The following is a 21,985-nucleotide window of genomic DNA, read 5'->3' as shown; positions in this document are numbered from 1 at the left end:
AATGAACGGACAAGATTGCGAGATCCCTAGGGAAATGCTCAGGAGAGGATCCTGGTCCCTCTAGTTCTATCTCGAGGTGGGAGTTGGACTATTCATGGGTTCTAAATTTTGGAAACGGATTCTCTTCGGATCTCTTTTACCAAATCCACCTGATCAATTCAGGTTCTTGAAATTTGATTCAACGGCTAAAAACATGAGGTACTTTTAAAAGTTATAATAATTTTAACCGTTTGATCAAATTTTAAAAGTCCGAATTAAGTGATTATGTGAATTTGATGAAATTTCTAATTTGGGCTTGGTGTTTGGTATGTTCATATCAAATAAATAAAAAGGAAAATCAAACCTAAGACGTTAGTGTACCGACTAATGCTTTTAACAAATTGAGTTACAAGGTATTTGTAATCTTGATTGTAAATTTAGGTGCTCTAAATCAACTGAATTGTTATCTATAACGTTGCTTTTAGATGACCATAGTAACAAAAAACAATCATGTCTTTGTACCATGGTATGTGTTCGATCTTCATTGATTTTCTTCTTTCCTAACAAATAACTATTTAATCCACTAATGCTATTGATCTACTTAAAAATACATTTACATTGGGTTTCAGTTATATCACGTAACTTATATGAATAGTGTACCCTCTCTTATTACCTGTTAAAACGATGTAACGATATCATTTTTATTTCAAAGACAATTTCATAACATAATATGCGCATAACCTAATTTCATATTCGTCGAGATCCATAACATGAGTTGACTTCATCAATTATGTATTATATCCACTTTACCGAAAAAATTATGAGTTCAAATTTCATCAACGATTTAAAAGAAAATCAGATTGACATGGTAGCTTTTCATCAAGCTTACACATTATAAATTATTGATGCATGGTTCTTAGGTAGATTGATTAGGCTAGAAAGGATATGGGGCACAATGATTGGTTGTTGGGGTTGCATGCATATCGTTCCGTGATGATAATATTGTCACATAGCGAGTAAAAATAATAGTTGGTCAAGGCTAGTACTTGATTAGCCATTGAATACACCCAAAAAATGCAATAAAGCATGTCAAACATTATTCGTGACAAAAAATACAGTAATCCAAAAAAATTGTGCATGTTTGTTTAGTAAGGACAATTTTTATATGGAGTGAAACTAGCGTGAAGTCGGATGAAACTAAAATGCATAAAAAGAAAAATTGAACACATAATGTTAGTGTATCGACTAATTCTTTTAATAAATTGAGCTACAATGTGTTTGTAATCTTGATTGTAAATTTGGGTGCTCTAAATCAACTAAAGTGCTTCTTATAATTTTGGGTATAAATGACGCTTTATTTTAATGGTAAAAAATAAGGACTTGGATTCTCTGTCCTCCCATTACGGTGCCCTCCCCGTGTCCTCCTGTTTTATGTGGTCACGGTTAATTCATGCTAACATTTTATATTGTTTTTTATAAAAATAATAAGACAAAAAAAAATAGTAATATAAAATATTGACGTGGTTTAACCGTGACCACACAAACAGGAGGGCACGGGGAGGGCACCGAATTGGGAGGGCAGAGAATCCAAGTCCAAAAAATAATCATACTTATGTAATCTTGATTGTAAATTTGGGTGCTCTAAATCAACTAAAGTGCTTCTTATAACTTTGGGTATAAATGACGCTTTATTTTAATGGTAAAAAATAATCATACTTATGTATCTTTTTTATCCCCACCGTCGTCACATCATCAATTATCTATTATTTCCACTTTTATCTAAAAAATTATGACTTCAAATTTTGTCAACGACGTAAAAGAAAATCAGACTCACATGGTACTTTTTTTATTAAGTTTACACATTGATGCATGGTTGTTAGGTAGATTTATTAGGGTAGAAATGCTATCGAGCACAATGACTGGCTGTTAGGGTTGCATGCATATTGTTCCGCGATCATAATATTGTCACATAGCGAGTTAAAAAAAATAGTTGATTAAGGTTAATACTTGATTAGCCATTGAAAACGCCCAAAACATACAATAACCTAAAAGCATGTCAAACATTAATCTCGTGACAGAAAATACAATAACCAAAAAAATGGGTACATTTGTCTAATTAGGATAATTTTCACATTAAGCAAAATTAACGTGGAGTCAGATGCAACTAAAATACATAAAGTCTCATTATTTTGTGAGAGCTTAAGTATTGTTTCAATGGTTGTAGTACACTTATTGACGAGTTTTAATATGATCGGATTTAGGAGCAAAACCAAATCCCTCGAAAGTCTAAATTTCTTACGGATGACATAGTCCGAGTGCCTTTGCATAAGTTTTTGTCCTGACGCACCAAACAATACCTTTATAAAGAACAGGACACAGTTACATAACTTCACACGCTTATGAATCTAATGAGTTATCCTTTCTAATCCAATATATACACCAAATAAGACCTAATGGTCTTATCCATCACCACCTTTCAGCCTACAAATATTTGAATTCGGTCCAAGATTTCTACTGAAAGAGTACCTCATATGTGAGAAATTTGATACCGAACTTGCTATTTACATAAATAAAACTTAAAATCTTAATTTAATTTATGAATGAAGGTAAATTCTACTAAACTGTAATACTAATTGAATCTGAAAAAGTAGTAATTAGTACGACAACGACAATGAGATCCATGGTTGGCCATGCAAATATGTCCATCCGCTAACCGGCTGGGGGGAGAAGGAAAGCGTGACACATTTTTTATGTGGGGTCTACAATTACATGAGTAAGCTTAGATTCGTTTTCATCAATTGTAATTACGTATGCAGATCATGCAGGCCAAGGTGGAGAAATTGCCATGTGACCTGCGACCCTGCATCTGTTTATTTCGTCTTTCGTGTACACACACAAACTAATCTGACGGTTCGATTTTCAACATGAGGTTCACATCACAAGTTAAAGATTTGCTAGATTTGGTTTCCTTTCGCTAAGCCCAATATTGTCAAAATATTCTATAACGCTCCAGCGTACCTTACACGAACTTTCGGACAATTGAATTTAGAAAACTTTAACAAAAAGCTTCCAATATTTTTATTTTAACGAAAAACTACATTTTTACACTAAAAAATCAATCATGATACTATTTACTTTATCATTTATTTTACACTTATCGTTAAAACTTAAAAATTTTAAATTATTTTCATTAGTTTTCTTTGAATTTACTCGTGAATCTTTGATCATGAACCTAACAGCCAAATACGAGGATAACTTTGATCTATTTCCTTATAACCCCAGAAATTAAGACAAACAAGCACTAACCTTTTTCTTAAACTTACTTACAATTCGAAGAGCCGAAAAGGATCAGTCGTCACAACCATGGCATCTGCAGCAGAAGTGCTCTCCAATTTCTCGATCCGCAACCTCTTCTGGGGAGGAAGGTCTTTGGCGGACGGGGACGCCTCGGCATCGACAATAAGCGAGTCTTCCTCGTTGAAATCTCCTCTCAGGACTCCCATTGCAATTTCATTCTCAACCAACTGTTGTATCACCCGCTTCACCGGCCTTGCGCCAAAGTTGGGATCGAAGCCTAGTGTCCCGAGAAGCTCCACGGCTTCCCCCGTGTAATGAAGATCAATTTTCCTCTGCTTCAGCCTGTCTTTCAGTCGGTTCATCTGCAATGAGCAATGAAGAAGTTAAGCATCTCTAATAAGACTTGGACGTTGGATCATAACGAAAAGCATTTAAGATCGATCACTCACCTGTATCTCGACAATGTTACCAATCTCTTTCGAATCCAAAGGCTGGAACACAATATACTCATCGATTCGGTTCATAAATTCAGGGCGGAAAGTTTGTCTTGCCAACTCAACGACCTGTCCTTTCATCACTTGATAAACTGCATCCTTACTGTCGTGTGCATTACGAAGAGTTTCGAGTATGTAGTGGGAGCCCAGGTTCGAGGTCATTATCACGACACAATTGGTGAAGCTTACAGTTCGCCCTTGGGAGTCGGTTATCCTCCCATCATCCAACAGTTGTAACAAAATGTTGAAGACATCATGATGCGCTTTCTCAATTTCATCGAATAGCACTACACAATAAGGTCTTCGACGAACCACTTCTGTTAGCTGCCCACCTTCTTCGTAACCGACGTAACCAGGTGGTGCCCCAACCAAGCGTGAAACCGCATGTTTTTCCATGTACTCACTCATATCAATTCTGACAAGAGCATTTTCTGTGTTAAAGAGATAGCTAGCCAAGGCATTTGCAAGCTCCGTTTTTCCCACACCAGTAGGACCCATAAACATAAAACTAGCTATTGGTCGATTTGGGTCAGATAGACCTGCCCTTGAACGTCGAATTGCATCCGCTACTGATTTCACAGCTATATCTTGACCAATCACCCTCTTATGAAGAACCTGTTCCAGCATAACGAGCTTGTCTCTTTCTGATTGTTGAAGGTTTGACAAGGGTATGCCAGTCCATTTGCTTACAATTTCAGCAATATCAAGATCTGTGACTTCTTCACGAAGCATAGAGTTTCCAGACTTCCGATACTCGGCAAGGTTGTTCTCAGCCTCTTCTAGCTGGCGCTGTAGGGACATTAGCGTTCCATACTTAAGCTCAGCAGCACGATTTAGGTTGTAGTCTCGTTCAGCAGCTTCCATCTCTTGGTTTACTCTATCAATCTACAAAGTTTAAAACATATGAATCAACAAATCAAGAGATGAGGGAATTTTCCAAAGTTAAAGGTGCATATTATATGGAGGAGTACCTCTTCTTTAATTGGTCGTATGCGAGTCATGAGAGCCTTCTCCCGATCCCATTGTTCATTTAGTTCTTTCTGTTTCTGTTTCTGTTCCATCTTCAGCTTTGCAGCAGCTTCATCAACCAGATCAATGGCTGCAGCAGATTCATTTTTGTAAAATCAGATAGTCCAATACAGAATATGAAGAATTTTTTACAAGAAAACCCCATTTCTACCACCACCAAGAAAATTCCTGTAAGACGGAAGCTTTATTACCTTTGTCAGGCAAAAAACGTTCTGTAATGTATCTGTCTGAGAGAACTGCTGCAGAAACAAGAGCACTATCTGATATTTTCACACCATGATGCAGTTCATAGCGCTCACGCAAGCCACGAAGAATAGAAATTGTGTCTTCCACAGATGGCTGACCACAAAATACTTGTTGAAATCTACGCTCAAGTGCAGCATCCTTCTCAATGTATTTTCTGTACTCATTCAATGTAGTTGCTACTACACACCGAAGCTCACCTCGCCCAAGCATTGGCTTCAACAAGTTCCCAGCATCCATCGCACCACTTGTAGCCCCTAACAGAATCATTAACAAGGACATCAGGAGATAATATGACTGATACACTACAAAAACACAACAGATTGATCAGAAAAAAGAGCACAAACCAGCTCCTACAACAGTATGAATTTCATCAATAAATAAAATAATCTGCCCATTGGAAGCAGTAACTTCCTTCAGAACAGCTTTCAACCTTTCCTCAAAATCCCCACGAAATTTGGCACCAGCAACCAACGATCCCATATCTAAAGAAATCAACTGTGTAATACAGGAGAAAATCAGAAATTAATGCACAAATTTGAATGTCAAAGAAGAAACCGTTGCATTTGAAACATAACACACAATTAATGCAGTATACTTCTACAATGAGTTAACTTCAGGGTGGATATGGCCAAATTTGAATTGAGATCCAAGTAAAAGAAATTGAACCTGGGTCAGATTTGAATAACAATGTCAAATCTGGATTCAATCTTCAAACAAGAAAACGGTTTCTAAACCTAAGGGTTCTATTTTTCCACCAAGAAAGTCTTATTACCTACGGGAAAAAAATATATTAACTTTTACAATGGATAGATAAAACTAAAATGAACGCCTGCCTTTCTATTCAATAGCGGTTCTGGAACATCACCACGCACAATGTGTTGAGCTAATCTGCAGATAGTATAAAAGTTAAAATGAAATATTTAAGCAGAAAATGCATAGGATGAACAATGCCTAATCTAGTCAATGGTGAATGAATGCATCAAGTCAAGACAAAGTACACCAATAAATCAAATTGCTTTAGGTTACAATATTTGTTACTTTTTGAAACAACATGATAAAGTAGAAACCTGCAATGCACCCAAATAAACCTACCCTTCAGCGATTGCTGTTTTTCCCACACCAGGCTCACCAATAATAACAGGATTATTCTTCGTTCTCCTAGACAATATCTGGATACACCGCCGTATTTCATCATCTCGGCCTATGACAGGATCAAGTTTGCCACGCCTAGCGAGTTCAGTCAAATCATTCCCGTACTTATCCAAGGCCTCATATTTTCCTTCAGGATCTATGTGCAAATACATTATGGATTCATTATTTAATGCATAAGAGAATGTCCAACACATAAACAACTTATAAAATGGAAAATCAAGGTAAAGCACAGCATACTTTGATCAGTGGCTCTCTGATTGCCACGAACATCTTTAACAGCCTCCTTCAAATCCTTATCACTAAGCTGGAGGTTTCTGAACAATTGCTGCCCAAACCGCGCATTGGCCTGAAACGCCAACACAAGGTGCTCCACTGAAACGAAATCATCTTTCATATCTTTCTTCTGCCGCGAGCATTGTCCAACAAGCCAACCAGATGTGAACCCATAATAGGGCCACTGGTGCCACCCGTCACCTGCCACAACACAATGTTCAATTATTCACAATGTCATCTCAAGGAGAGTCTGGGACTCCTTCTGGGGAAGCTAAAAGCACTTTCTGACAATCATAAGCCCCTATGACTACGTTTGGCAGCAAAGCTTTAAAATGTTCTTCTGCCCCTAAACCCTAAGCCCTACTTCCAAGTGCTTTTCCATGAAGCAATGTGGACGATTTTCTAATAAAAGCACTCCAGAGAAACGAAATATGTTTTTGCCATTACATCTATGATGAAAAATGAAACACGGACTTCGATTAAACGCACCTTGGGTTGCTTATCTATGAAGTCAGTCAGTTGCTTGAAGAACCGTAGTGTTGTCGAGCCCAGCCTTGGTGAAAATTCTCCGGGCCAAACCATCCTTCTGCTCCAAAAGCGCTTTCATCAAGTGCTCAGATTCCACCACCTGCTGCTTGCTATTTCGGGCGGCGTCAACGGCACCAACAATGCCCTCCCACGCCATCTCAGTGAACTCATTCTGATTGGCCTGATATTTCCAATCCAGAACAAAAATTCATAAATTAGCCTCCGATTTTTGTATTCTTATAATTTAAATTCCAATCAAAATATGAAAATTTTCAGAGATTTTGTGACCTGAGAGGAGCTCGTGGCTGAGGAGAAATTGGGAGTCGTAGAGTGGAAGCTGCGACTGAAGGCGCTTGCCAAATACTTGGCCGAAGCGACATTTCTGCCCTCGGGAACAAAGCTGGGGCGAGAGAAGGGAACGGCAGAGCTGCCGAAGGTCCGGGCGGATGCGGCGACGGCTATTGCGCGACTCCGAGAGAGAGGGATTCTCGAGGATTTAGTGGCGTTCAGGGACGCCAGAGTTAAGGCCGACTTGGTGAGTGTCGTGGTGGCTCTCCTGCTCGCCATTTGACCATGAAATGAAGGCAAACAACTTCAACAGAGTATGAGATTGTTTAGGGTTTAATGTAATATATTCGGATTCAGTGAGCGAGAGAGAGAGTGTGTGAAGAAACTTGAGGAAGGGGCAATAGAAGCTTGTAGAATGTTCCAGAAGAGACAAATAATATTTATTCCTTTCTGTTTTTTTCTTTCCCGCGTTTTTTTGTACCAGAACCCAACTGACCCAATTCCTTTGGAAAAGGCATCCGGAGATGATCCATTTTTATCTAATCTATCTAGTTCGGGATTGGGCTGTTGAAATTTGATTCAACAGCTACAAACAAAAGGTCCCTTTAAAAATGATAACTGTAGCCGTTAGATCAAATTCCAACAGCCCGGATCCCAAACTAAGTGGATTTGGTGGAAAGGGATGTCCGGATCCCCTTCCATTATTTTGGGCATATCCGATATTGGACTAGTCCTTTTTTTTTAAAAAAATTTTTTTTAAGAAACAATATTATCTACACTAAGGGAAGGGAGTAGGCTTAACCTCACAATATGCTAGTAATAATGTGATTTAAATTCGTCTTTGATGAGAATCGAACCTAAAACCTCTCACTTACAAATGAAGAACAAAAATATCAATAGACCGTAGTAATACTAAGGGACAATATTGGACTAGTCATGTAGTGATATATACATATATTGAGACCCACTTGGAAATGCTACTGCCAAATACAAGAGAAACTTACTTGCAAAGGGACACCGTCATGTCACAATGACATTTTCATTGTACAAGAGTCATTCTTCTGGAAAGCACTCCACTTAAGAATGCTTATGTTAAGAGTACTTAAAAGCGCTTTTAGCATAAGCAATTTTGTTAATACACAAAGGATTTGTGGGAATAACATAGGCATCAATAATAAAATTCTATTTAGAGTTTAGGGTGTATGTGATTTTATGAACCAAACGGGCCCAAAATTGCAAATCGAAGCGGTGCTTCATGAATAATCACTTTTATACTTTTTCTACCAAACGTGGCTTACGAACCAAGATGCGAAAAAGGAATTTTACCATACTTCCATAATCCACCGTAAGAAAGAACACAGGTAAGTTCAGAAGTTCATACTAAAATCACAAAACTTTAAAAAGTTCATTCTGTGTAAAAACTGAACCAGATGGGGTTCCCCGAAAAGCCAGAATTCACTTGCTCTTCTTAGGTTCTTTTGCGTAATCGTTTATCAGTCCGTCTACTTCCTTCCAGAAAAGGCCTTCCACCAACACTCCATCCTTAGTAAACCTGAAACAGTTACAGAGAACATGAAATTTGAATTAGTGCAATTCGAAACTCCAGTAAGCAAATACAGACACGCTTGTGAGCAACTCTGTGCACGCATGAAAGAACAAGTGAGGGGGAGAGAGAGACCATTGAGTAACGCTCTTTGTGAATTCCACTGGTTTGTTTGCAGATATTGATTCCGGATCTGCACTGGCTACTGTAAGCGTGTACAAGTCAGAAAATCTTGGTAACTTGGAAGACACCACCAACCCAGTGCTAAAGGCTCCCTGCACATATGAATCACTAATGAGAAATGAACACCACCAATTTTCTATGTTAGGCAAAAACGCCATATACGACTTCTCTTCATGAATCAACTTAACGTGCATCTATTTCAGGTGATATGATCAACTGCTAGCCCAAATTCCAAGTGATTATACAGAGGCCCTTAAAACTGAAAATATTATGTTTCTTTTACTCGGTTAAAGTTGAAATTAAACCGACTTGATAATCCAAATTTGCAAGATTGACCCCATCATACTGAAATTTTTTATGACAGACATATTTGGCAGAATCCAAAACAAATGACACCCTTGTTCAAAGTATCTGGATCTACAAACTACAGTCCATGCCAAAACAACATTTGAAAATTCAAGCATCAAAGATAAGACAACATTGCTAATGACTTCAACTCTTCTTCCGCACACCCCGTGTAGTATTAAAATCTTAAACAAAATGTCTGCATAACTCATCTCAACTAAGCCCAAAACTATCTTTAACCGTGTCATCAATTGACCGTGTGGTGGTAATACTTAAAAATATATACAAACATTAAACGACAAAAATATGAAAATGTTCACCAAGAATACAGAAATGAGCTTACCGCAGGAGGATGAGTGAACAAGATTGCATTTTTCTCCTTCGTGTACGAGACCACCTGTAGTATCCCATTAACGATGACATACTTGCCAGAGTCAAAGATGAAACAAACTTGCGGGAATAATCATTCGAACAAAGATATACTATTCAATCTGACTCACATAGTCCTTTTCGAAAGTTCATTCATCAATTCTTCAGAACCAAATAGTTCAAATAGCATTTGTTTGCTGATATAGCACATAAATATGAAATCAAATGTGTCTCAACTCAAATTTTCGGAAAAAAAAACCAATAAAAACACACGAACTAACCGAGTATGCTAATTACGAAGCGAAATCACGATAAAACCATGTTAAAAACAAACAGCAGAGCCCATTAGGAACCTAATTTTTTTTTTAAATGTGAGATTAATACCAAGGAAAAAGGATATAATGCAATGCATCCAAGCAGGAAATCTCGGTTTTCCGGAAATTTCTTGTTGTAGAACTGAGCAAACAGAGCAATGATTATTACGACGGTTCCAATCAACAACTTCAAGTTGCTCAGCCTCGTATTCTCCACATACCCGCGACTCTTCACAATCTACAAAACCAATTTAATTAAATTAATCCAATCACTAATCACTCCAAACAGCCTCATAATCCACAAATCACACAATAAATCAAACAACGCAAAAATTCTGATAATCATATAGTCGAAATTTTTCCGTAATTGAAGAAAATGTGAGATTTTAAGCGCAATCAGTAAATTGGTGAAATTAAATGTATGAAAAAATTGCGGAAAAATCGACCGACCTCGGAGACGGACTCGTCGAGGAGATGCTTGATGGAGCTGTGATCTGAGAGATTGACCTTCTTAGGGTTTTTGTTCTTGCTCTCGGCCTTCGTCTCCGACATTTTGGAATTTTGGGATTTCTTTCAAAAAAAAATTTTCTTCAGTTTTAGACGATTGAATTGTTACTGTGACTTCTCACTGTCTTGACATCATTCTTCCTATCAAAACCTGGCACGTGGACAAAGAGAGATACACGTACGATCTCTTTCTTCTTCCTCCCAATCCACCGTGTAAAAGAATTGTATTTGACGATTTGTTCACCTTTTAAACACTTGTTCCCAAAATTTTGAAATGATTATTTCCGGATCATTTTCTTCTAATCCACTAAATTGAGGGATTTTAATTATTAAAATTTGATCTAACAAATAAAGTTATTGTAACTTTTAAAATGAGCATTTGTTTGTAGCTGTTAGATCCAATGTTAATGGTTTGAATTTCTGATTTTGTAGATTAAAAGGAAGAGATCCGGAGATGAACAATTTTCCTAAATTTTGACAAGTTAGTAGCAAAATCTGGCACGTGGACAACGAGAGATACACGTAGGATCTCCTTCTTCTTGTTCTCTATCCACCGTGTAAACGAATTGTATTTGACGCACTAAATTGGAATGTTGTCTTTATAATATATATATATATATATATAAAGAGAATAGAAAAATTAACAAAAAGAAAGAAAGAAAAGAAGTTCCAATATCTTTAAACTAAGGTTTTTATGGCTCGTTTGAATGTGTTTTTAAAATTATTGGAAACGCTTTTAGAGAAAATATTTTTTTGTTCCAAAAGCACTTAAAGGGCTTTCTCCAAGCAGCACTTTAAGTGCTTTTCCATAATTTACTTATATTTTTACTAAGAATTGATTCCAAAAACATTTTCACCAAAAACGCTTTCAATCATTTCAAAAACACATCAAAACGAGATCTTAATCGTTGATTACAAGTGCTTAAATACGAATTATATTAGATTTTGCACATAAAAATATACTTTGAAGAACATGAATATGATAGTTTGTTGTAGTGATATAAAAAATTAACAAAAATGTAAAAAAATATTCAAATTCTTGGGGTGCCGGAAAGTCATGCTTGACTTGCTGGCACCCCAATAATTTGAATAATTTTTGAACATTTTTGTTAAATTTTCTTTTATTTCTCTTACCACTACAACAAAATATCATATTCTTGTTCTTCAAAATATATTTTCCCAAGCGTGAAGCCTGACTTATTTTATAAGCACCCGGGAGTTTGCCTCCTTCTGAATGCATGAAGGCCACCTCGTTTTATGTGCATGGTTTGCCTCATTCTACATGAAAGGTGTTTGCATCATTTTTCGTGCCAGAAGCCCGCCCCCATTTGCGTCCACAAAGCCTGCGTCGTTTTGGCATACACGAAGCCAGCCTCATTTTACTTGCTCATGGCTAGCATCGATGTGTGCAATATATCCATCCTCGTTTTATGTGCACAAAGCTCATCTCCTTTGCGTGCCAGAAGCCCACACCGTTTTCTTTGAGCAGAGCCCGCCTTATTTGGCATGCCATGGTTCACCTCGTTCTATGAGCTAAGTCCGCCTCGTGTTGCATGCATCGAGCCCGCCTAACACTCATGTTTTTTTACATAAATGCAAACTTTTTATTTTCACTAGATATTTTTCCTGATAATTAAGTTATACTTTTTAAGAAATTTGGAAGTAGTTTTACAATTTATCGAGCAACAAATGTATATTTAGTTGACTATTTGAGCCAAGCACTCAAAAAATAAGTGAAAAACATAGTCGTGAGGCCCATAACATTGTCAAATGGGTTCTACACTCAAATCCTAATGGAAAGTCTCACCTTAATTTTCAAAACTTCACAGCGAGCCAAAGGTGAAAATAAATAGATTGAACTGTGATTTATGTAAGAATTTGCAAAACCGACTGAAAGGCATGAACATCCACGTTTTTTTTGTAAAAAATGCAAATTTTTATTTTCTCTAAAATATAGTTTACAATGAGCATTAAGAAAATCTTTATAATGTATTTGGAAGCGGATCTACGATTGATTGAAAATGATTTCTTAGTCAATATGATTTAAATTTTTTTTTACACTTTTTCAATTACTTACATGTAAGTAAACGCATAAAAAATTAAGAACTAAAATAATTCCTTTACACATATTTTAATAAACACACAAAACTCAGTAATTAAAATGTTTTCAATTCTACACTTAGTGCTACAATTTAGTGGTATTTCTCTTCACTTGTAAGTGAAAGGTTTTAGGTTCAATTCGCCAAAGGCGAATTTGAACCACGTTATTGTTTGCTTATTATGATGCTAAACTCATCTCTTTTTTATTAAGGTAGATAATATTGTTTGTTTAAAAAAAATATTCAATTCATATTATTTGTAAAGTTAACATCGCCTTAATATTATATGATGTATATTAATTAGCAAAGTGGTAAAATAATGAAAAGGTTACAAGTGGTGGCATGTACATGATTGGGTTGGCTCCATGGACCCACGTTAGGATGAGCTTCAATGGGTGCTTGTCTGCTTGGTCATACTGTCCAGTTTAGGACGTCTTTAACAAAACCCAAAAATAGTTTTGCAGTTCACACACACAACTTTCACTTAATTAAGATTTGAGTCATTTCGTTGTTGCCGTATTAAAATTTGGCAGTCCAAAATACTTTGGTTGAAGATGAAGGAGATAGGACTTCAACGAGTTGACCGCAGACTCCGTCATTTCCGGCGGCCGGTGGCCTATCAAGTATGATTGATTACACGACAGACAAGCTTTTGTGTGAGGCCACCTTCGTGGTGGGTCAGGAATGTTTTGTAGAATAAATATACGTGTTATAATATGAGTGAATTATTAAAGTTAAATTAAGATTTTTTTGCTGTTGAAATTATTAGGGTGAGGAGAAAAATTTGAAATTATTACAATAATTTTGTAAGAGCGAGATTTCAAACTCGTGATGCAAGTATAAAAGCTCAACACTTTATCCATTAAAATATTAAACAATATGTGATATAGATGGATGATAAGATTTGTGCTTACAAATAATTGTATTTTAAATAGTAATATGATTATGGGCCCTATAATATTGCCTTCATATGTCTTGTTTCTAAAGTAAAGGATTTCATTGACAAAAGGCAGCTATTGAGAGCCGAAACGACAGCGTTTGCGACCGTCATCCATTCCTTGGCGACGTCACTTTCTCCTTTCGGCTCTCTCCTCTCCTTACACACAGTCGTTAGGAACCCACCTAGTAAAGCTGTCCAAACCACGTTCTTCCCCCCTTCTCTTTCCTCCCTCTCTCTCTCCTCTCCCGCTCCGTTGACGTAGAACATCTGCCGGAGAACACCGAATCACTCTCTCCAAGTCCCAGATCCGTTCGCCTCCAGTCCCAATTTTCCAAGTCAAAGGTCAGATCTTTAACCCCCAATCGCACTTTCTTCCCCAATCGATTTTGTTTCTAGGGTTCTTACTCGTACTGTTATCTGCAGTTAAATACTGTTAGTTCGTCGTCGTTTGATGGTTTTCTTCTTGTTTTTGTTTCAGATCTGAGTCGAATCGCAGAGTCCCGTCTCGTTGTCCTTTTGGGAATTCAAAATCCGGAAGATCCAGTTCAGGTTCTGGGGTTTTTGACTGATTTGCTAATTATTTATTGCATCCTGTTGGGGGTTTTGGTTTTCGGGGGTTCTCGAACGCTTTGGTCACTGTTTATAGATCTGGGTTTACTAGTATTTATCGTTCTGTTGCTCGATTTGGTAAATTGGAAATGTCGCTTTTACCGAAAGCGGATTCGATTCAAATCCGAGAGGTGTGGAACGATAATCTCGATGAAGAGTTTGCTCTAATTCGTGATATTGTTTTGAAGTATCCGTATGTGGCTATGGACACTGAGTTCCCGGGCGTGGTTCTTCGCCCGGTGGGGGCTTTTAAGAACATTAATGAGTTCCACTACAAGACTCTGAAGGACAATGTTGATATGTTGAAATTGATTCAGTTGGGTCTCACTTTCTCTGATGAGAACGGGAACCTTCCCACTTTGGCGACCGAGAACCATTACATTTGGCAATTTAACTTTCGCGAGTTCAATGTGAGCGAAGACATATTTGCGAGCGATTCGATTGATTTGTTGCGCCAGTGTGGGATTGATTTTAAGAAGAACAATGAGAAGGGGATTGATGTGAATCGGTTTGGCGAGCTTTTGATGTCTTCAGGGCTTGTATTGAGCGACAATGTGCATTGGGTTACTTTCCATAGTGGATACGACTTCGGATACTTGCTCAAGTTATTGACTTGTCGGAGTTTGCCTGACAACCAAATGGAGTTTTTTAATCTGATCAAGATTTACTTCCCGGTGTTGTATGATATCAAGCATCTGATGAAGTTCTGCAACAGCCTTCACGGTGGGTTAAACAAGCTTGCAGAACTGTTGGAAGTGGAACGAGTTGGTGTGTGCCATCAAGCAGGCTCGGACAGTTTGCTTACAGCGTGTACCTTTAGGAAGTTGAGGGATACCTTCTTCAGTGGCTCAGCGGAGAAGTATTCCGGTGTGCTGTATGGTCTCGGCGTTGAGAATGGACAGAGTAACTAATTGAAAGAAAGTAATTGTCAAAAGATTGATGAACATTTGTAGACTATTTAAGTGTGAGAGACGTGTAGTTTTCGCTGTACACCGTTCGCAAAAGAATTGTTTTTCCTCTTTGCTTTGTTGTAACTGGAAACCTTAACTGGTTCTCTGTAGCTTTGAGTTTCTTGTATATTATTGAAGTTAGTGTTTCAATAAAAGTTTATGAAGTTTCCCTTAAATGTGTTTTCCTCCTCAGAGCTCTATCTCGGGACCAGATTGTTGACTTCTTGTTCTTGTTATTTTTTAACTAATCATCACTGGTTTTGCATCTCCTTTGACGGCGGGCAGGAACGGGATGAAGCCGGCAGAAGCAGCAGCCTGCAGGGTATCAGTTTTGTAAAGGAATAAACTCGAACATCAACTCTCGTCGTCGTTTTATTTCCTGGTTTTATGTACTATGATCCTGTAATTTGCAGAGTGATGATTTGGTTCGTATGTTTTATGGCAGACCAAGTTGAATTTGATTTGAAAATTCTCGACTGTGAGAGACTAAAAAGTTGAAATTTCTCCCTAAAATTTCGGTGCAAAATCCGGTTCACATAAGAAATTGAGAATACAAATTTGATTTGGGTCTCTCTAGTCTTTTAAGCTGGGCGGGTGGCTTTGACGATGATAAAAGATGGGCTGCATTATTTTAACATCATGCCAAAGGCTTAGAAATTGGCATCTTAACTTCCTACAACTCGAAATTTCTTTGTTTTCAATAATACTAGACGTATCACATTTTATTGAACTATTCTTAAATCCAATACTAGATCTCTAATGCTAGTCGTATCGCATTTTATTGAGAAATTCTGAAGTACGAGAAGATCCTCAAATGCATGTTCAAACCAATTTTCAGCTATGACGCAACCATTGCCATAATTAATTATGTTCCAATTTGTTGGAAATTAGTTTTTCCATTTTCGTATATTTTTTTTACAAGAAACGATAGCGGTATTTCATTGAGCATAACAAACAAATATATGGGGTGCTAATTGGTTACATTGCTTCAGTGACTAATACATTAATCTGGAGTGAATTTGCACAAACAAGCAATATCTAAAACCTTTACACGACTATCACAAGCACAAGTGCACCAATACAAGTTTGTCACAAAAACGGTAGACGCAACAAACTTATATATGTGCACACACCAATCATCACTGATGAGGAGGCCACACAAAGTCGTTGTTAGAGAGTGAAACCACATAAAGTGATCACTAAAAAGCGAGATCACACATAATTACTTGAAGGCGATACCATATCAAACTATCGCTAAAAAATGATGACACATCAAGTCGTTGCTCAAAAGCCAAACCACATCAACCGTTAACGTGGCACAAACAAAATCACCGACGAATAGTCTTGAATTCATTTATGTACACTTCTTGAAAATTGTCACAAAAATTCTCTCCCGAATTAAATTTGGTGCCACCGTAGGTTGAATACAGGTAGGAACAAGATGAATCTGGATCCTTGCCGGATCCTCTTTATGATGATCCCAAAGATCCATGAATCGTGTCCATTCATCATACATAATGCGGTCAAAAATCATTTTAAATATTTTTATTTATAATTAAATATAAACAGTACTTGATAAAAATTAACTGCACGATGTATGATAAACAAACATGATTCACAAATCCCCATAATTCTCACCCAAAAAAAATCCTGGGAACCAGATAACCCCCTAACATTACCATAAAATACGCAAAACAAGAAAAACAACCTGGCTGTACCCTATTTTCCGCTGCTTGTTTTTGGGTCCAAAAAAGCGAAATGAAATAAAAAATTACTTGAAATTTTGCAATCGAATTCAAAAAACGGCTGGGCCATGTGATGTATTTTTAAAGAATAGGAAGACCAAATCAAAATTGTTTCTTTCCCAAAATCCAAAATTCCAATCGAGCAACGTGGCGGACCGCTTTTTCAAAAAGGTACGCGCACGTCGATCGGGGCCTCCTCTTCCTTCCCAGTCACCCCATTTTCCTCTCTCTCTCTCTACTCCCGAAGCACACAGCACAGCTCATCGACGGCGAGGATCACCACTGTCCGCCACTAGGTGATTTTATCATCCCCTCCGCTCTCTCACTATCTTTAATTTTCTGAATTCGCATCACACATTAGAATCAGTGATTCGGATCCAAACCCACGAGCCTATCAAAGATCCGATCAGATCCGGATCTCGCACCGCTCATGCCTCGCAACCCCAATTTCCTAGGGTTTCTCTCCGTCCTCCTCCTCCTCCTCGCATTCAGCCATGCCGATCCGGGTTGCCCCAAGACCAGCTCCCTCGTCAACTCTGAATCCGAATTCAAAATGCTCCAGCATCAGCTCCGCGGCTCCATTCAGATAATCGATGATTGCTCCTTCAAGGTCTCCGATTTCGACATGCTCCCTGGCTCCGACGTTCACTGGTGGGGCGCTGCCGCGCCCGATTTCACTAACCTCACCGCCGGCTTCGTCGTCTCCGATCAGAAGCTCAACGAGACGTACAAAAGCGCCAGCTTTATCGTGCGCTTGACGGAAAATGTCACTTGGGAACGGATCCAGGTCCTCGCCGTGTGGGACGTCCCCACCGCTTCCGACTTCGGGCACGTAATTCTCGGGGATTTCAGAAACGCGTCGTCCGAATCGGCTCCTTCTCCGTCGCCGTCGAGTGGAACCAATTCAGGGAACGGAAGGGATCGGGTTCGGGTTCATACCGAGCCGACGATGCTGGAGAATTGCAAGGTTTTGTCGAAGAATTATAGGGTTCGATGGACGTTGAGTGCTGAGGAGAATACGATCGATATCGGGTTGGAGGCCGCCACAGGGACCATGAATTACATGGCTTTCGGCTGGGCCAACCCGAATTCAACTTCCGAGCTCATGCTCGGAGCCGATGTCGCTGTCGCCGGGTTTAAAGAGGACCGCATGCCGTTTGCTAACGATTTCTACATCACAAAGTACAGTGAGTGTACGTTGTCCAAGGATGGCGAGGTGAAAGGGGTTTGCCCCGATACCAGATACGAAGGGTCCGGCCCGAATGGCAGAGAGGTGAACAATACCAAATTGGTTTACGGGCAAAGGAGGGACGCCGTGTCGTTTATTAGGTACCAGAGGCCGTTGGTTTCCGACGACAAGAAGTACGATTTGGCGGTGAATTATACGGAGAAGATGACAGTCATTTGGGCATTAGGGCCGATTAGGCCACCAGATCTTCTTCAGCCTTACTATCTTCCCCAGAACCATGGTGGACCGAAGAGTGTGGTTTTTGGGCATTTGGTGCTGAATGTTTCTGAAAATGTGAATGACTGTTTGGGTCCTTTAGATGCAGATGAAAAGGAGGATCAGCATCTCATTATCGCTGATGCCAAGGCCTCGCTAGTTGTTACTTCCAGCCCGGCGTTAAATTATCCAGACCCGCCAAACCCTTCAAAAGTTTTGTACATTAACAAGAAAGAGGCTCCGATGTTGAGAGTAGAAAGAGGGGTGCCCGTCAAGTTCTCGATACAAGCAGGGCATGATGTTGCGATGTACATTACTTCCGACCCGCTTGGTGGGAATGCTACACTAAGGAATACTACCGAGACTATTTATGCAGGAGGCCCTGAAGCTCAAGGAGTTCAAGCCAGTCCTAAGGAATTGGTTTGGGCACCGGATAGGAATACCCCGGACCAAGTATATTATCAATCTCTTTACGAGCAGAAAATGGGTTGGAAAGTGCAGGTGGTTGATGGGGGTCTGCCTGATATGTATAACAACAGTGCTGTTTTGGATGATCAGCAAGTTACCTTGTTCTGGACTTTGTCAGAACACTCAATATCTATTGCAGTTCGTGGTGAGAAGAAGAGCGGTTTTTTAGCAATAGGGTTTGGCAGAGGAATGGTGAACAGCTTTTCCTATGTGGGTTGGATTGATAATATTGGTAAAGGGCGGGTAAACACTTACCGGATTGACGGGAAGGATGCTTCGAGTATACATCCAACAACTGAGAATTTGACTCATGTGAGGTGCAAGTCTGAAAATGGCATCATTACATTCGAGTTCACTCGTCCTTTGAAACCGTCATGTGGTAAGAGTGATAAACCGGAGTGTAAAAACAGAATAGATCCCACTACTCCGCTTAAAGTTGTTTGGGCAATGGGTGCTACGTGGACCGATGAGAATCTAAGTGAACAAAATATGCATTTCATTACAAGCAGTAGGCCTATTAGGGTGATGCTTATACGTGGTTCAGCAGAGGCGGAGCAGGATTTACAGCCGGTATTAGCTGTACATGGATTTATGATGTTTCTCGCTTGGGGTATCTTGCTTCCTGGTGGAATACTGTCGGCTAGATACTTGAAACATGTTAAGGGTGACGGTTGGTTCAAGATTCATGTTTACTTGCAGTACTCAGGTTTGGCAATCATCCTACTTGCTGTTCTTTTTGCTGTTGCTGAGCTTCGGGGTTTCTTTGTCAGCTCATTACATGTTAAGTTTGGGATGGCTGCATTACTTTTGGTCTGTGTACAACCGGTGAATGCATACCTAAGGCCCAAAAGACCAGGTCATGGAGAGGAGGTTTCCTCTAAAAGGATTCTCTGGGAGTACTTTCATGTGATCGGTGGGAGATGCGCCTTTGTTGTAGGAATTGCAGCACTTTTCAGCGGAATGAAGCATTTAGGAGATAGATATGACGGTGAAAATGTTCACGGACTTAATTGGGCATTGATAATTTGGTTCTTGATGGGTGCATTGATGGTTATGTATCTGGAATACCGTGAAAAACAACAGAGGAGGGATAGAAGTTTTGGAAGAAGCAATTGGGTGCTGGGGAACCTTGAGGAAGATGACTCTGTTGATCTGTTGAGTCCGAACGGAATACACTCGGAGAAAGAATCGCAATCGTCAGGAAGAGTGGAAGTCCAGTTAGAGCCTCTGAACAGATAGATAGGTAGATAGTGTTAGTCTATATTATGAATTTCTGCTTTTCACCAGTTTTGGGAGTTTTCTCGCATCATATGGGGAATCGAAGGCCTGTTTTTGCGCAGATAATCATAGTCAGCTCCAAGCATTCATCCTGAAGAGACTATTTACCCCATGGAATGCAGTTTGTATACTTGATACATAAACACCTTGGAAAGTTATATCGTAACTGTCATTTTATTCTGCTGCCGCCTTCTTATCAAACCAAGAGCAGGGTCGGGTTGCGGCGTCGGACAGTAGCTTAGGACTTCTAGCGTAGATTTGTGGTAGTATTTTTCATGCTTTTGAAAGAACAAAGAAGAGTTGCTTTAGGAAAAAAATAGAAGTGGTATATTTTTTTTTCCTTGTAAAGTATCGTTCAACTAGTGTTTTTCACTTACTTTTTAAGTTGTATAATTCCAACATACATCAGGTGTTTTTCATCTTATGTTGTTTCCTCTGTCTTACATCTGAGTTTGTTTCATTTGCCGGACTTGATTCGCTTTGGTTGAAAGGGAGTGGATTTTTTTGGACTGAAACCGACCAAAACGAAACCTAACGGGTTCCACCTCTAGTTGAAATTTGAAATGCATGTTTGGCAGATTTTGGAGACATTTTATTTGAAGGATGAGCACCAAGCCAATTTAATCCAAAGTTTGCATTGGGTTGGAGTCGACACTGGTCTAAAGGTGCTTCCGTCCTTACCAGTTACGTTACACGAAATGGAACTATGAACTTATCTAAATTCAAAATTGAGTTGAAGTCGACCCTAGTATAAAGGTGGTTTCACTCTTACCTGAAATCGAACTATGAACTTTTCTAAATTTAAAATTGGGTTGGAGTCAACCTTGGTCTAAAGGTTGTTCCGCTCTTTCCAGTTACGTTACAGGAAATCGAAGTATGAACTTATCTAAACTGCATAAGACTTTGTTTTCTCGTCGTCCTTTGGAGAATAATGAAATAGATAACTTTTAAGGTGTAAGATCACACTTGCGGGGATAGCTCAGTTGGGAGAGCGTCAGACTGAAGATCTGAAGGTCAGGTGTTCGATCCACCTTCACCGCATAATTCCCTTTTTATCTCTCTAATTCCACTTTATATTCACGTGGGCCTTTTGCTTGCTTATTTTAGTCAGACATCTTCATATGGGCTTCTACGTTTGGACCTGGGCTTTCAGCCTTTTTAGATTTTAATTTCCTAATTACTATTTTTAGTCAATTTCGAATTTTAATTATCTATTTATCTCATAGAAGAAAATAGAAAGTATATATTATAAATGCGTCCCAATTTACCAAATCCATGCACTTTTATCCTAATTGGAATTTAAATAAAAATCTGACCATTTACAGGAAATAAAAAGAAAAGGAATATTTTTTTTTACTATAACGGTTATATGCATTGAACGCTTGTTTACAATTTGAATTATTTGTTACAAAAACTATATTTCAAATTGGTGATTAGATAAAAGTAGGAAAAGGGTAAATACGTTTCTTTTTTTTCTTTTCCCAATTAAATACGTTTCGGGCCTGTGAATGCACCGCGTGACATCCACCTGTCAAAATGAATAACCAAATCTTAACTAGATTTATGAGCATGCCGGAATCCCGGTTGTCCTTCGTATCTCAACATGTAACGCCTCTGCATCGGATGGGCAATTTGAAGATAAACACTAACAATTTAAGGACATTTGCGAGATGGTCCTTGAAGCTTTTGGTAATTTGCATGTGTCCACAATGTTTCATCTTTTGTTACCAAGGGGTGGTACTTTATTTTTTCTCTGTCATTTTTGTACTTGTTTTATTTGGGTTGTGAGTGAAATTCCCATGACCAAGTTCTTTCTTGGGTGTGAAGTCTAATGTTCTATTACTCACCACATTTACATAGATTCTTCAAATTTTGTTGACAACGATACGTTGATTTCACTAATTA

The 21,985-nt window shown here is 38.7% G+C and overlaps 3 protein-coding genes, 1 non-coding gene and 1 pseudogene across 4 annotated transcripts; 3 read left to right on the top strand and 2 right to left on the bottom strand.

The window, feature by feature from the left end:
- Positions 1-3,078: 3,078 nt before the first annotated feature.
- LOC126604156 (chaperone protein ClpB3, mitochondrial-like) lies at positions 3,079-7,974 on the bottom strand (annotated as a pseudogene).
- A 619-nt stretch (positions 7,975-8,593) lies between these two features.
- Positions 8,594-10,657, bottom strand: LOC126604162 (signal peptidase complex subunit 2-like). Its single transcript, XM_050271303.1, has 5 exons — positions 10,491-10,657; positions 10,127-10,278; positions 9,701-9,782; positions 8,965-9,104; positions 8,594-8,838 (listed from the first exon to the last, which is right to left on the bottom strand). Exons 1-5 carry the CDS (start codon positions 10,590-10,592, stop codon positions 8,742-8,744), a joined length of 573 nt encoding a protein of 190 aa, XP_050127260.1. The 5' UTR covers positions 10,593-10,657; the 3' UTR covers positions 8,594-8,741.
- Positions 10,658-13,677: 3,020 nt separating this feature from the next.
- Positions 13,678-15,321, top strand: LOC126604160 (probable CCR4-associated factor 1 homolog 7). The gene is made up of 2 exons (XM_050271301.1): positions 13,678-13,928; positions 14,065-15,321. The coding sequence occupies exon 2, from the start codon at positions 14,285-14,287 to the stop codon at positions 15,104-15,106; it is 822 nt and encodes a 273-aa protein (XP_050127258.1). The 5' UTR covers positions 13,678-13,928; positions 14,065-14,284; the 3' UTR covers positions 15,107-15,321.
- A 1,678-nt stretch (positions 15,322-16,999) lies between these two features.
- Positions 17,000-20,499, top strand: LOC126604158 (cytochrome b561, DM13 and DOMON domain-containing protein At5g54830-like). Its single transcript, XM_050271299.1, has one exon. It carries the CDS (start codon positions 17,321-17,323, stop codon positions 20,039-20,041), a length of 2,721 nt encoding a protein of 906 aa, XP_050127256.1. The 5' UTR covers positions 17,000-17,320; the 3' UTR covers positions 20,042-20,499.
- Positions 20,500-21,048: 549 nt separating this feature from the next.
- On the top strand, positions 21,049-21,121 carry TRNAF-GAA (transfer RNA phenylalanine (anticodon GAA)). Its single transcript has one exon. It is a non-coding gene; the product is annotated as a tRNA-Phe (tRNA).
- Positions 21,122-21,985: the final 864 nt, after the last annotated feature.

The sequence above is a fragment of the Malus sylvestris genome, chromosome 15 (genome assembly GCF_916048215.2).
Source record: "Malus sylvestris chromosome 15, drMalSylv7.2, whole genome shotgun sequence".
NCBI lineage: Eukaryota > Viridiplantae > Streptophyta > Magnoliopsida > Rosales > Rosaceae > Malus > Malus sylvestris.
This window is presented reverse-complemented; position numbering and strand designations above follow the sequence as displayed.

Coding starts and splice junctions, on each gene's coding strand:
- LOC126604162 (XM_050271303.1), bottom strand. CDS start 10,592: ATGTCGGAGACGAAGGCCGAGAGCAAGAACAAAAACCCTAAGAAGGTC. Junction 10,279..10,490: donor TCGACGAGTCCGTCTCCGAG/GTCGGTCGATTT, acceptor TTGGTTTTGTAG/ATTGTGAAGAGTCGCGGGTA. Junction 9,105..9,700: donor TGTTCACTCATCCTCCTGCG/GTAAGCTCATTT, acceptor TCATATGTGCAG/GGAGCCTTTAGCACTGGGTT.
- LOC126604160 (XM_050271301.1), top strand. CDS start 14,285: ATGTCGCTTTTACCGAAAGCGGATTCGATTCAAATCCGAGAGGTGTGG.
- LOC126604158 (XM_050271299.1), top strand. CDS start 17,321: ATGCCTCGCAACCCCAATTTCCTAGGGTTTCTCTCCGTCCTCCTCCTC.